This window comes from Octodon degus, unplaced genomic scaffold, assembly GCF_000260255.1.
Source record: "Octodon degus isolate 3935 unplaced genomic scaffold, OctDeg1.0 scaffold00005, whole genome shotgun sequence".
Classification (NCBI taxonomy): Eukaryota; Metazoa; Chordata; class Mammalia; order Rodentia; family Octodontidae; genus Octodon; species Octodon degus.
The window spans coordinates 28,759,994-28,772,713 of NW_004524581.1; the positions used below are offsets into that span (position 1 = coordinate 28,759,994).

A 12,720-nucleotide genomic window follows, 5' to 3' on the forward strand; every position below is an offset into this window, starting at 1 on the left:
TGGGAGACTCTGACTTAGACATGACGGCAGTCGGAAGAGAGCCTGACAATGCCTCCTCCACGGTGTCCACCAGCAGAAAGCAAACAAGAGCACTTTTGAAGAAGTATGTCCATATTGTTTCCGGTTGTTGGTACTAGGTAACTCTCGAGTTTGCCTCAAACCCAAGGCCAAATTGACACCCAGAGTACAGAAACTTCTTTTTTTTTTTTTTTTTTTGGTGGAACCAGGGATTGAACTTAGATCCTTGTGTTTGCCAGTCAAGCGCTTATCCTACTGAGCCGTCTCCCGGGCCCTCAGAAACTTCTTAATCGTGAAGCTAGAAATCATACTCTCAGTTTTAAAGAAGCAAAAATTGTGAAGAAGTACAGAGACTCCAAAAATGTATTGTTGATTACTTGGAAAACTTACCACAGAACAATTAAATATCCTGGTAAAAGTAGAAGCTTTCTGTCAGCATTGAAGAACATTCCTGTCACTCCTACAAGTAAACTCAGCCTGAAGGTACCAGAAAGGAAGACTTCAAATTCCGTAAATGTAAATCGTATATCTGGCTCTAAAGGCAAGAGCCCAGCATTGATTTTCAGAACACCCACAGCTGGCCAGTCAACGCCAATTGCTCCTCAAAGAATGGGAAGAAAAGAAGGAAACACTTCTCACAGCTGAAAATGTTGCTTAGTCAGAGTGAATCCCAAAAGGATTCAAAGGCAAACTTTAGAAATTTCTTATCTTCACTGTGAAGTTGGACTTTGAAAATAAGACTACTGTAATTTCTTTTTTTTTTTCTTAGTGGTCCTGGGGGTTGATCCCAGGGCCTCATACAAGCATTCTACAGCCTGAGCTAAACCCATAGCCCCAGTCTACCATAATTTGTAAAACTATAGTTAGTAAAGCAATTTTTAAAATTTTATTTATTCTTTGAATAAATGGAAACTAAGTACAAAAAAAAAAAAAAAGATGCAGACATGATACCCTGTCCAAACACTACTAGTACAAATCTTCCTTCTCATTGAATTAAGAGAAGGTAGCTGTATATCAATCCTATTTTGTATATACAGATACAAAATGGTCCTTCATTTGTATCCCCCTTTTTCGTTTAGTTTTGTCAGAGATGGGTATTTCATTGCCATTTAAATATTGTAGGTGTGTGAATTCAGCAAAATAATCCAATATAGTCCAGTAGTCCGTAATAGTAGTGGGTTATCCGAAAGACTGGCAAGGTCAGAAGTTGTTGACTTGAGCCCTTTACAGCTCAGCATTCACGTCTACTTCAGATCCACCGAGATCTCACAGGCTTGCCTGAATACAGCTCATACTATGGGTGTCAATGCAGAAGCTCGGCTGAGTGCAGCATGAAGCCGGCATACGTGAGGCCCAGGCTCCACCCCAGGCCCAGACACACACACACACACACACACACACACACCCTCCATGCATGATCACATTTTTTAATACATTGACAACTCACTAGAGAGATAACTAACTTTTTCTGTAACCGTATATTATGTGTCATTTTTGTGGTTCTGAGGATCGAACCCAGGGCCTTTGCAGTGAGCTATATCTTCAGCCTTTTGTTTTCTTTTGAGACAGGGTCTCACTAAATTGCCCAGACTGGGCTCAAACTTGTGAGCCTCCTACTTTAGCTTCCTAGAAAGCTGGAAATAAGGGTGCACACCACTATACTATTTTATTTTACTTATTCTACTATTCTATTCTATGTTATTTTATATTTTAAGAAGAGGCTCATGGCAGAAAGAAAGGTCGAATCCCAGCAGAGAGGGGTTCCACTGACACCCAAGTGTGGTTCGGCCAAAAGAACCAGAAGGACACAACTGTCCAGCTAGAACCACCCCTGCACCAGGACCCTCCTGGTGGCCTGACGGGTTGTAACCATGACAACTCCCTGGGCCTTTGCTTCCCTCCAGTGAATTGTGTTGGGCCTCTGCACCCAACGGTGAGAAGTCAGAATCCAGTATAGTGGCACACGACAATAATCCCAGCACTCTGGAGGCTGAGGCAGAAGGATTTCAAGGCTGAGCCTAACCTGGGTAACTTAGTGACACCTGTCTCCAAAAAACCTTTATTTTATTCGTTTAAAAAAAAAACCCTTTATTTTATTCGTTTTAAAATTTTTATTTATTTATTTATTTTGGCAGAACCAAGGATTGAACTCAGGCTCTTGTGCTTGCCAAGCAAGCATTTATTCTACTGAGCTATCTCCTTGGCCCCAAAAAACTTTTTTTTATTTTTTATTTTTTAAATTTATTCATTTAGTGTGTGTGTGTGTGTGTGTGGCCAGCTCAGCCCACTAGGGGGTGGGGCTGGCTGGCATGTGGTGCTGGGGGATTGAACCACGGTCCCTGTGCTCTGCTAAGCTTGTTCTAAGTAGGTGCTTTAGACCACTGAGCCATCTCACCAGCCCCCAAAAAACTTTTTTAAAAGCACGATTAGAGGGCTGGGATATAGCCCAGCACTGTGCCTCAGCTTTTTCCCTCAGGTCAGCTGGACTCAGGAAGGAGGACTGCTCTGGCTCCTACAGGAGGGGGGAGTGCCCACAGAACTACTACCCCCCACCCCCGTGAGGCCAGAGGCCAGAGGGGGGCAGGAGACCACAGTGGTCACAGTGCTGCTGGGGCCTGAGAAGCACCCTGCTCCTGGTGGACAGCAGGCTGGGGTCACTGGGCCACTTCCCCTTCAGAGCTGGCCTCTGCCTGTGCCTGGCAGGGAGGGGACAGTGCCTCACCTGTCTCCCTGCATGCTGCCTGCCTGGGGAAAGGCCACCCCAGTTCACACCAGTGAGCTCCACCTTGGAACAACCCGCTCACACTGCTTTCTCCAGGGCCCAGGCTCTGGTGGCCTTGAGGGAGGACAACCCTTGTTCACAAAGAAGGGAAGGTGGGACACAGTCCAGCTCAGGAACAGATTCCGGCTCTGCCTCATTAGACAATAGGGCCAGTGTCAGCCACAGGGCAAAGCCAGACTCCACCTCAGAAGACCTGCCCCAGCGGGGTCCCCCACACCAGCAGGAAGTGACCTCCCTTCCTGTGGTGTGGCCCAGTGCCCGCTGGGGAGGCCAAAAACTGGAATGCCCTTCCTACTGGAGGGCACCTTCCCTTCCCCTTGGAGAGAACACCTAGATCTGAATCAAGCCCAAGGGAAGCGGAGGGCTTCCCTCAGCGGAGCGGAGGGAGGGGTGAGGGAGAGAGGCCTGGCGCGGAGGGGAGAGGTTTTCTCTCAGGGACTGGCCAGGGCCACCCATTTCTGCTTCCCACAGTGAGGAGGAACAGAGAAGTGACTGGCAGGGCTTTGTATGTCCCAGCTCACAGGGTAGGTGGCAGGTGGCTCAAGCACTCCAAATCCTGCTCAGAGAGAGCCTGGAGATGGGGCTGCCCAGTTCACTGGGGGACCCCTGGGCAGAGTCCTATAGGGTCTAAGTGGAGAAGGGCAGAAGGCCTTCCAGGGAGAGGTAGCCCCAGGCCTTGCATGGGGTGTGGGAAGAGGGGAGGGATGCCAGGACCCATCTCTGGGGCTCAGGGTCTGTTTTGTTTTCCAGTACTTTATTTTCAGAGTGGTTAGGTTTGCAGAGAGCACAGAGGGTTCCCATACCCCCACCTCCCATTTCCGTTATAACCCTGCTGCCTTGGTGTGACCTAATGCTGGGACACTGTAACTAATTCAGGCCCGCGGGTCACCTGGGGTTCACAATGCGTGCCACACAGCTCTTGGGATCTGAACAAAATGCAGGTGTCTTGCCACCACCATGACGGCGTACCACTGCAGAGTTTCACTGCCCTAAAAATGCTCGGTCTGAGTCTCAGTTTTAACATCTGTGAACAGGGTGCACATCTGGCTGGTGCTGGACGCAGGAGGAAGTGCATTCTCCTGATACAGGAAGCGGCTCTGAAACCAGACCGATGCCCCCTCGAGGTCAGTCCCTGGGGCTTGGGTCAAGGTCGAGTCCTTTCAAACACACTGTAAGGTCGCAACACGAGAGATGCCCACTCAGAATCCCTGCTGGGATGGGACTGGAATCAGCACTTTAACAAGGTCCCCAGGTGCATGGCGAAGGTGGAGACCCGCCGTGCCCAGGCTCCCTGGTGCTTGTGCCAGTGGGCATCCACTGAAGTCAAAGGTCCTGGCCTCTTCCGGGTTATGCTTTGGAGTCCAGCTGTCCCCAGAAAGCAAAAGGAACAGAGCTCTGCCACGAAGCCGAGTGGTCCACTCCTGCCTTCTGGGGCTCCAGGCCCACAAGCCTGCTGCGGGTTCCTCTCCTGCCTGCTCAGCCTGCACCCAAAGGGTCTCAGCAGCCGCAGCTCTCTCTGCTCCGCCCTCTTGAAGCAGCCAGATACATGGGGTCCACTGTGGCACAAAGGGGTGCTCCTCACGGCCACCTGTAGCCAGTTGGCCAGTGTTTCCCCAACATTCCTGTCCCCCTGCACCTTGGAACATGACTTTATTTGGAAATAAAGTCTTGTCGGATGTGATTGGTAGGGACCAGGTAGAGATCCCTCTGGATTAGGGTAAATCCAGTGACTACTGTTGTTATAAGAGGACAGAAAGACAGACAGGAACAGAGATGAACACAGCAGAGGCTGGGGAGCCCAGAACCAGCAGGAGGCAGAAGGAGGCAAGAGAGGGCTCTCCTCTAGGCCCTTCGGAGGGGTGGTGGCCAACGCCTCAAGACTTCAGAACCATGAGAGCATAGGTGTCTGCTATAAGCCACCAGCAGAGTGTCACAGCAGCCCTAGGACACGGATCCGTTGTCAAAGAGCCCTGGCCTGCTCAGCCTGTCCCTCGCTAACAACTCCCCGCCCCCAGCATCTTCCAATTCCACAGCTGCCCAGCCCAGGGCAGGTGCTTTGTCCTCTGCTTGGGGTGCTCTTTTCCCAGAAGAGCTGAGGATTTATTGTTGACAAATATGGTTTGGGCAGTGTCTGCGGGTGGGGCTGAGTGGCAGTCCCTGGCTCAGCCGAGGGTCGGGCTGGCCATCACTGCAGCTTCATGCCACTCTGGCGCTTCGAGTCCTTGCGGGCGATGGGGCTGAAGTTCACAATCTCCTTGTAGATGAGCTCTGCAGAAGGCAGGTGCTTCAAGGAGGGGCAGGGCCTGGCCCAGCAGCGTGGCTACACCCTCGCAGTAGCAGGAAACCTTCCCAGGAGAGGAACCCAGCAGAGAGCACCAGCTCAGAGGTAAGAGACCGGAGTCTCCCAGCAGCCAGGCGAGGCAGGGCAAGGCCATCGGCAGAAAAGAAGGAAGGAAGAAAAGGAGAGAGGCTGCAGGCAGAGGCCCAGCTCTTACGCTTCCACTCGTCCACAGTGAGCTTCTCATGTTCCAGGGAGTCATTGAAGGGCTGCTCTGCTTCTGTCTCCTCCTCTGGGTCCCGGAAGGGCTCGAAGAAGGGGTGAGCCAGGGCCTGTGCGGCGGTCAGGCGCTTGTCCACATCCAGCTCCAGGATCTTCTCCAGCAGGTCTGTGGCTGCAGTGACTCAGCTGTGAGCCCCTCAGCCCGGGCCCAGGGACCCTCCCCCGCAAGCCCAGGAAGCAGCCAGACTCACCCTGGGGGCTGGCACGGGGGAAGAGCTGCGTGAAGTCCTTCTTGGGGCTCTGGGGCAGAGACTGGATGTAGGCTTTGGCCTGGAGGAGGGAGAAGCACAGGGCCTTCAGGGCTCAGAACAGAGGGCTGGGTTTGTGGGTGGGAGGGAGGCTGACAGCTGAGGTCTTGGGCCACAGCAGGATGAAGGCTTCAGGGGTGGTGGTGAACCCCAAGAACCCACAGCCCAGTCAGCCAAGGCCACAACCCAGGCCAGGTGGGGCCCATAGCCACCCACCGCTTTGTCCTTCAGCTTCTGCACGAACTCAGCACCCGGGACTCCGGTCACTTTGAGGATCTGGGTCAGCTGGTCCAGGTCTCAGCAGCTGGTTAAGGTGCAGCCTCACTGTCCCCTTCCTGCAGCCCCAAGATCATTCCCGGACCACTGTAGTCCCTGCCCAACTCCCAGACCACTTCCCACCTCCGGCTCTCAGGAGTAAAGGCTTAGGCTGCAGACCCAGTGTCCTCCAGAGGGCATCAGGCCGGGCCGGGAAGGAAGGGCGACATCCCGATTTGTGTCACTGGGGTTGCTGACTTCCCAGCCCTCCCATACAGCCATCCTGAATGCTCCTGTCTTCTCTCCTGATCCCTGACCCTCGCACTGAGAGCAGGGCAGACCCCGTGCCTCCGGCCGAGCACCTGCACAACCCACACACGCTCGCTCCTCGGTGTCCGAGGGGCCGAAGTCAGGGGACATATTAGGCACTCATTTTATAATTTTTCTTTTTTTCTTCCTGGTACTGGAGATTGAAACCAAGGTCTTCACAGTGAGCTGCATCCCTAGGCCTCTTTTTAGACACAGGGCCTTGCCAAGTTGCCCAGGCTGGGCTCAAACTTCAGATACTCCTACTTCAGCCTTCCCAGTGCTGGAACTACAGGTGTGTGCCACCACATCCAGCTCACAGGAGACCTTTCATTTTTTATTGTCTGGTAGTGAGGATCAAACCCAGGGCCTGATATGCGGTAGGCAAGTCCTCTGTGGCTGAGTTACCTCCCTGGACCTGGGGCTCATTTAATCATGCAACGTTTACCTGCATTTTAAATTTATTTATTTATTTTTTAAGAACTGAGGATAGAAGTCAGGTCCTTGCACTTGCCAGGGAAGTGTTTATTCTACTGAGCCATCTCCCCAGCCCCTTAAAATTATTCTAGAAGACGGCCGGGGAGATGGCTCAATGGAATAAGCGCTTCCCTGGCAAGCGCAAGGGCCTGAGTTCAGTCCCCAGTTCAAAATAATAATAATAATAATAATAATAATAATAATAATATTATTATTATTATTATTATTATTATTATTATTCTACAAGGAGTTTGTATCACTGTATGAAGGGAAAGTATTTAAATAAAGCATGCGGAAGGGAAGGGTCCCCAGTTGGAGCCTGGTGTTTCCGGCAAAGGATACAGTCTTTCCCCTTGAACAGAGTTTTTCCTGTCAGCATCTCGGCCATGATGCAGCCAACAGACCAGACGTCCACTGCGGGGTAGCAGGGGCATTACTGGCCGCCCAGCAACTGAGCAATGTCCCGCCCCTCGGCGCTCATAGCCGGCCCTCCCTGCGCAGCCCTCACCCGTCTGATTGTAGTGCATCCAGCTGAGGATGACCTCAGGGGCCCGGTACCAGCGTGTCACCACGTAGCCTGTCATCTCGGGATCCGCGTGCCGTGCCAGCCCAAAATCCAGGATCTATGGCTCAAGGGACGCAGGGAGATGGTGCTCGCTGAGGACAGGAGGCTCCGCAGCAGCTCTGAGGGGCTCTCAGTGGACCCCCACCACCAATCCCACCCCACCCGGCAGGGCCTGTCCACGCTCACTCACCTTCAGCTCGCAGTCCTCGTTCACGGCCAGGTTCCCGGGCTTCAGGTCCTGGGGGAGAGGACAGAGAGAGACACTTGGCTGAGAGGCAGAGATGGGAGATCCCAGGCCCCTCCAGACCTCTCTAGGCCTCAGTTTCTTCATATAAAATAAGGACTGGAGCCGAGTGTGGCAGTGCCTGCCTGTCATCCCAGCTACTTGGGAGCCTGAGGCAGAAGGATCACAAGTTCAGGGCCAGCTGCTTGGGCAGTTTAGCAAGACCCTGTCTCAAGTAAAATTTTAGAAGGTTTGAGGATGTGGCTCAGGGGTAGAGCACTTGTCTACCATGGACAAGGCCTCGGCTCCAGGGTGAAGGAAGGCCCGGCTAGGCATCACCTGGGGCCATCGCACCCTTCACACATCCAACAGTGTTGGGATTCCTGGAGCCTGAGATGGGAGCTCCGGGCTCACTCGTCTCCAGCAGCTCCTCCCCACTCTCCCGGGACACAGCACTTCTCCCACACAGAACTTCCTGGCCAAGGCTGAGTCTGAAAAATTCTAAATGTGCATTCCTGAGAGCTCTCCCTTCCTGCCACCTTTTCCAACTCCCTGGCTGCCAGAGAAGCCCCGCTGCCCTGGCGGTCGGGGCCCCTGAGGACCGGAACAAGACAGACTCACCCTGTGGATGATGCCGGCAGAGTGGATGTACTGGGGGAGGAGAGGGAGGGAGGTGAATCCAGCATCCTGGTTTCCATGTTGGCAGCACAGGTACAGCCTCCTCGCTCCTGTCCCTGTGTGCCCCTTGCCCCCCGCCCCCAGATCTCTGGTGCCCCCTCTGAGCCCAGCACACCTTGAGACCCTTGAACATCTGGTATACCAGGTACTGGATCTTGTCCTCACTGAACTCCATGCCCATGATCTTCTGCAGGTCCGTCTGCATGAAGGGCATCACCAGGTAGCTGGAAAGCATGAGGCCTTCTTGGCATGGACCCCAGCCTCACCCAGTCCCAGGTCCGAGCTGGGTGGTGCAGAACTGGGGCCTTGGAGAGGCCTTGGACAAGAAGGTGGAGGAAAGCCCAGGTCCTCGTAGCTCTCAGGGCTGTGGGCTCCCTGGGTGCCAGGCTGACAGTGGGCAGAGCTAGGGTAAGTGCTGGCACTAGGGCGAATGCACAGGAAAGCCAAGAATGGCGCCCCTCTCCGCAGAGCTGCCTGCTCCCTGCTGCCCTCAGCTCCCCACAGCCAACCTGGCCACGAGCCCCAAGCAGCCCACACTTCCCCGCAGTCCACTGTTGTCTCCTGGAGGCTCATGGCCAGCTGCACTGGCTCCTCCAATGAGCAGAACACCTGCCCTTCCAAGAAAGAAACAATAAACCTGCTCTTGGGAACAGAGAGAGGATGGGAGCTGGACTGTTGCACCTTTTACAGAACTGCAAAACAGCTCAAGGGCAGTAACAGGAACTGTTACTCCAGATGGGAACAGCAAAGTCCAAGAACAAAGCATAAGGGATCATAAAAGGAGAGCTTCTGGGAAAAGACCATGGGGAGGGCAGCTCCCTGAGCCTGGCCCCTGAACCTGGAAGTCAAACTATATGAGTCACCTTCCCTTTGCTCATTTTTTAAAAATGTTATTTTGAAACAAGATCTTGTTAAGTTGCCCATGCTGGCCTCGAACTCATGGCAATTCTCCTGCCTCAGCCTGCCAAGGGCTGGGATGACAGGTGTGCACCATCACACGTGGCTATGAAGAGCTGGTTTCTGCTTCCTTCCTTCCTTGCACCACCCAGCTTAGCTCAGGGAGGCCAGTGGTCTCTCCATGTGCACCCCAGGTCTCCCTGTCTGACTCTCCCCACATCCACACTCCCTCATATTCTCCACTGACTCCCTCTGACAAGCTCTTGCAGTGGCCTATTCCCAGGCTTCGCTTAGCATCAATCCACATGGCAACCCCACCTTCCTTCCTGAGATCCAGGTATATTTGTGACTGGGGATCTCATACATTCTGCCAAAGCAAAGTGCCCAACATAGAGCTCATTATCTTTCCCCAGTTTGGTTATTCCTTTCCCCCTGCATACCAAGGAGAACCTGGGCATCATCTCCTGACCTCATCACAGCCCCCTCAAAACCTTCCTGGCCTCAAGGTAGCTGTGGAACTTCAGAAACCAGTGTCAGTCTCCACTAGAATCTTAATTTCTCAGTGTGGAACAAGCAGTCCCAGGCACATGGGCACTGTACTGGCAAAGCCAGGCATAGCCACTCCATGCTGTGGTCCTGTGGGACTCTGCCAAACATCCCACCAGCTGGGGCAGCCAGACTACCAATCTTTGATTCATGCAGAAAGAGCCCCAAACTCCAAAGCCACACCTGGGCCATAGACGGGACACAGGAGTGGGTGCAAACCCCGAGGACTTGCAGGTACTCTGCTCTGCCATGATAGAGCTGGTAAAGGTCCCTGACACCTCTTCCCACCTGCCCTTCTCTGCAGCTACTCTGCAGTGTCAATTCCATGGCCCCAGACACAGGGGCTGCAGGGGCAGAAGACAGACCCTCTGTCCCCTTCCCAAGCAACAAGAGCTACAAACACGGAGAAGACAGTACACTGACTCACAAGTCCTGAAAGTGGCGCAGGGAGGATGCTGAGGTGAAGACATCCAGTAGTCCGATGACCTGGGGACAAAGCCACTCCTAAGGGCTGGGCAGCTACTGCCCTTTCCTCCCACCAGGCCCCAGCCACCTGCCTGGGACCAGCCACACTTCCAGCCCACAACCTCTAGAAGGAAGCAGCCCCAGCTGTTCAGGAGCAGTAAGGGGGACAACATGGAAGAGGAGGGGTCCTGCTGTGATGGATGACAGCACTGGAGTCCAGCTGGGGTGGGGGGGTGCCCAAGTCTGGTGCTCAGGGCAAGCAGCACAAACCCATTTCTCAGCTCAGAAGTCACAGCAGGGAAAAAGAGTGTGGTGCTGTCATATACACCAAAATCCCAGCTCCTTGGGAGTCTGAGACAGGAGGAGCTCACAGGTGTAGCTCAGTGGTACAGATCTTGCCTGACACTTGTAAGGCCCTGGGTTCAACTCCAAGTACCAAGAAAAGAGGAGAATGAAGAGGGGTGAAGGGCCTCTCAGCCACGTGTCCTTGTCTAGAGGGGTATGCTGAAATAGGATGGGGCTCAAAATGCGCACAATGCTTTGAAATTATTATCTGAAACATTCGCTCTCCAATCCTGGGCTCCTGAATCCTCAGCCCGAGCTGGGTCACGGGGTGACATGTGCCTGGTGATACACTCAGGCTTGGAGCCAGGCTGCCTAGATTTAAAGCCCAGCTCTGCCCCTGACTGACTGACTGCATAACCTAACAGCCATCGGTGTCTCAGTTTCCCCAGCTGTGACATGCGGCTGCTGGTATTTATCTCGTGATGCAGGATTCCACAAGTTAGGTGACACAGGGCGCTGATGACAGTGCCTGTCACAGAATGAGTGTGTACGAAGGAGCTGCTGTCATGAAGGTCACTCACACGTGGAGATGACACTGTCCAGACTCCGGCCTCAGCTTGCCCCAGGCGCTCTGAGACACAGAACAAATCCCAAAGGTCCTCTCTGCCTGTTTCCTCATAGCAGCCTGGCAGTCTGTACCTCCCACAACTCAAGCTGCCAGAAATGCGGTCTGTACCTTCCCTGGAAGTGTGCAGGGCAGGTCCCAGCACCCCTCATTTTACTAATGAAGTAAGGGGGGGGGGCAGGAAGTTCTCCCTTTTCCTGGTTCTGCCAAGAGCTCCTGGCACCCCAGAGCCCCGGCCTGGGCCTCCTTTCCCTCCTCCTTCTCTGCCTCCCGAGAACACCAGGGCAGCCACCCAGGGCCCCTCCCCGCAGCCAGGAGGCCCAGCCTACGTTCTCATGCTGCATGTGCTTGAGCAGCCACAGCTCGCGGTAGGCCCGCTTGGCGAAGATCTCAGACTGGAAGGGCCGGCTCAGCTTCTTGATGGCCACCTTCTCCCCTGACCGCTTGTCGATGGCAGAGCTGCAGGTGGACAGGCAGGTACCACTGCAGTTTCTACCCGGTAGCTCCCAGGTTGCCCTCGCCTCTGCACCCCGACTTGGCCAGCAGGCCAGGCTGGGTGGAGCCTGTGCCCACCATGCCTGTGAGACCCAGAGTGTAGGAGCCAGGCAAGAGGCAGTGCAGAGGGGCTGGCACTGTCCTGGGGCAGCACTATGATACCCAGGCGTCCATGCAGGGCCGATCTCACTCTGCAACAGGGCGAGCTCCTTCCTGCTCTGGGGGCCTCAGTGCCTTCATCTGCAACCAGGGTGATCTGTCCGGGGCTCTTCCTAAGGCTACGGCCTGGAGATCCAGTCCCAAACCGACCCCGACCCGCTTCCCAGTAGCGACTGCTGAGACAACAGCGCGCCCCGCTGCTCCTCTCCACCCACTTCCCGGTGCAGCCGCGCCTCCGCCCGCCCCTCGGCCCGCTGGGAAGAGCTCGGGAGCGCAAGCCGTGTGGTCCTCGCGCGGGGCTGTCAGGCCAGCGACCGCTGGGGATAGGGGAAGGCGCCGTCGAGGCGCAGGAGGTGGGGCGTCCGCGAGAGCCCCCGACGTCCGCGCCCGGCTCACCACACGGCGCCATAGGCCCCGCTGCCGACGTGCGTCGGGGACGCGTAGGTCTTTGGTAGCTCCCACGCCGTCTTGTTGACATCCTGCTTGTAGAAGCCCTTTTTCCGAATGAGGCTCATCCCGGGCACCCGAGTTCAGCAGCCCAGCGCAGAGGCTGCGGTACCTGCGCGCAGGTGCCCAGCACCACGGCGCCAGGGAACCGAGCTAGCCCCACCCCCTTCCAGGCCCCGCCCACACCCTGCCCCGCCCACTGATAGGCCACGCCTCCTTCGCGCTTCCGCCCAGCGCCAGGAGGCGTAGAGCCACCTGTGGCAGGTGCGCAGGTGCAACCCGGACGCTTCCGGTTCCCTCCAGCTCAGTAGACAGTATTTAAAGACTGTGTGGGGAATCCGAACCCCTTAACTAATGGGGATCCTAGGCGCTTCCCTGACCTCAGTCCTCGGCCTCAGCAGTACACTTTATTTCATCACCCACATTCTCCTTCCTCAATTATTTTGAAGCCAAACTTAGGCGCCAAATCTGTTCATTCTTTTCTATATTTCTTTTTCGAGCTATAACCCCGGCTCTAGCAGTATCATTCTTACGCCTAAAATTAATAGTATTGGGGCTGGCGAGATGGCTCAGTGGTCTAAAGCACCTACTTGGAACAAGCTTGGCAAAGCACAGGGACCGCGGTTCAATCCCCCAGCACCACATGCCAGCCAGACCCGCCCCCTGGTGGGCTGAGCTGGCCACACACA

General features: G+C 54.7%; 1 protein-coding gene and 1 pseudogene across 1 annotated transcript; one reads left to right on the top strand and one right to left on the bottom strand.

Annotated features, from left to right (window-relative positions):
• The window catches only part of LOC101581712, a 30,032-nt pseudogene extending 29,202 nt beyond the window's left edge, over positions 1-830 (top strand).
• A 2,684-nt stretch (positions 831-3,514) lies between these two features.
• On the bottom strand, positions 3,515-12,198 carry Mapk13 (mitogen-activated protein kinase 13). Its single transcript, XM_004624191.2, has 12 exons — positions 11,981-12,198; positions 11,260-11,389; positions 9,983-10,041; positions 8,228-8,336; positions 8,056-8,085; positions 7,402-7,449; positions 7,155-7,269; positions 6,989-7,060; positions 5,825-5,904; positions 5,552-5,630; positions 5,296-5,472; positions 3,515-5,068 (listed from the first exon to the last, which is right to left on the bottom strand). The coding sequence occupies exons 1-12, from the start codon at positions 12,097-12,099 to the stop codon at positions 4,986-4,988; spliced, it is 1,101 nt and encodes a 366-aa protein (XP_004624248.1). The 5' UTR covers positions 12,100-12,198; the 3' UTR covers positions 3,515-4,985.
• Positions 12,199-12,720: the final 522 nt, after the last annotated feature.

Coding starts and splice junctions, on each gene's coding strand:
- Mapk13 (XM_004624191.2), bottom strand. CDS start 12,099: ATGAGCCTCATTCGGAAAAAGGGCTTCTACAAGCAGGATGTCAACAAG. Junction 11,390..11,980: donor GGGGCCTATGGCGCCGTGTG/GTGAGCCGGGCG, acceptor GTCCACCTGCAG/CTCTGCCATCGACAAGCGGT. Junction 10,042..11,259: donor AGCACATGCAGCATGAGAAC/GTAGGCTGGGCC, acceptor CTTTGTCCCCAG/GTCATCGGACTACTGGATGT.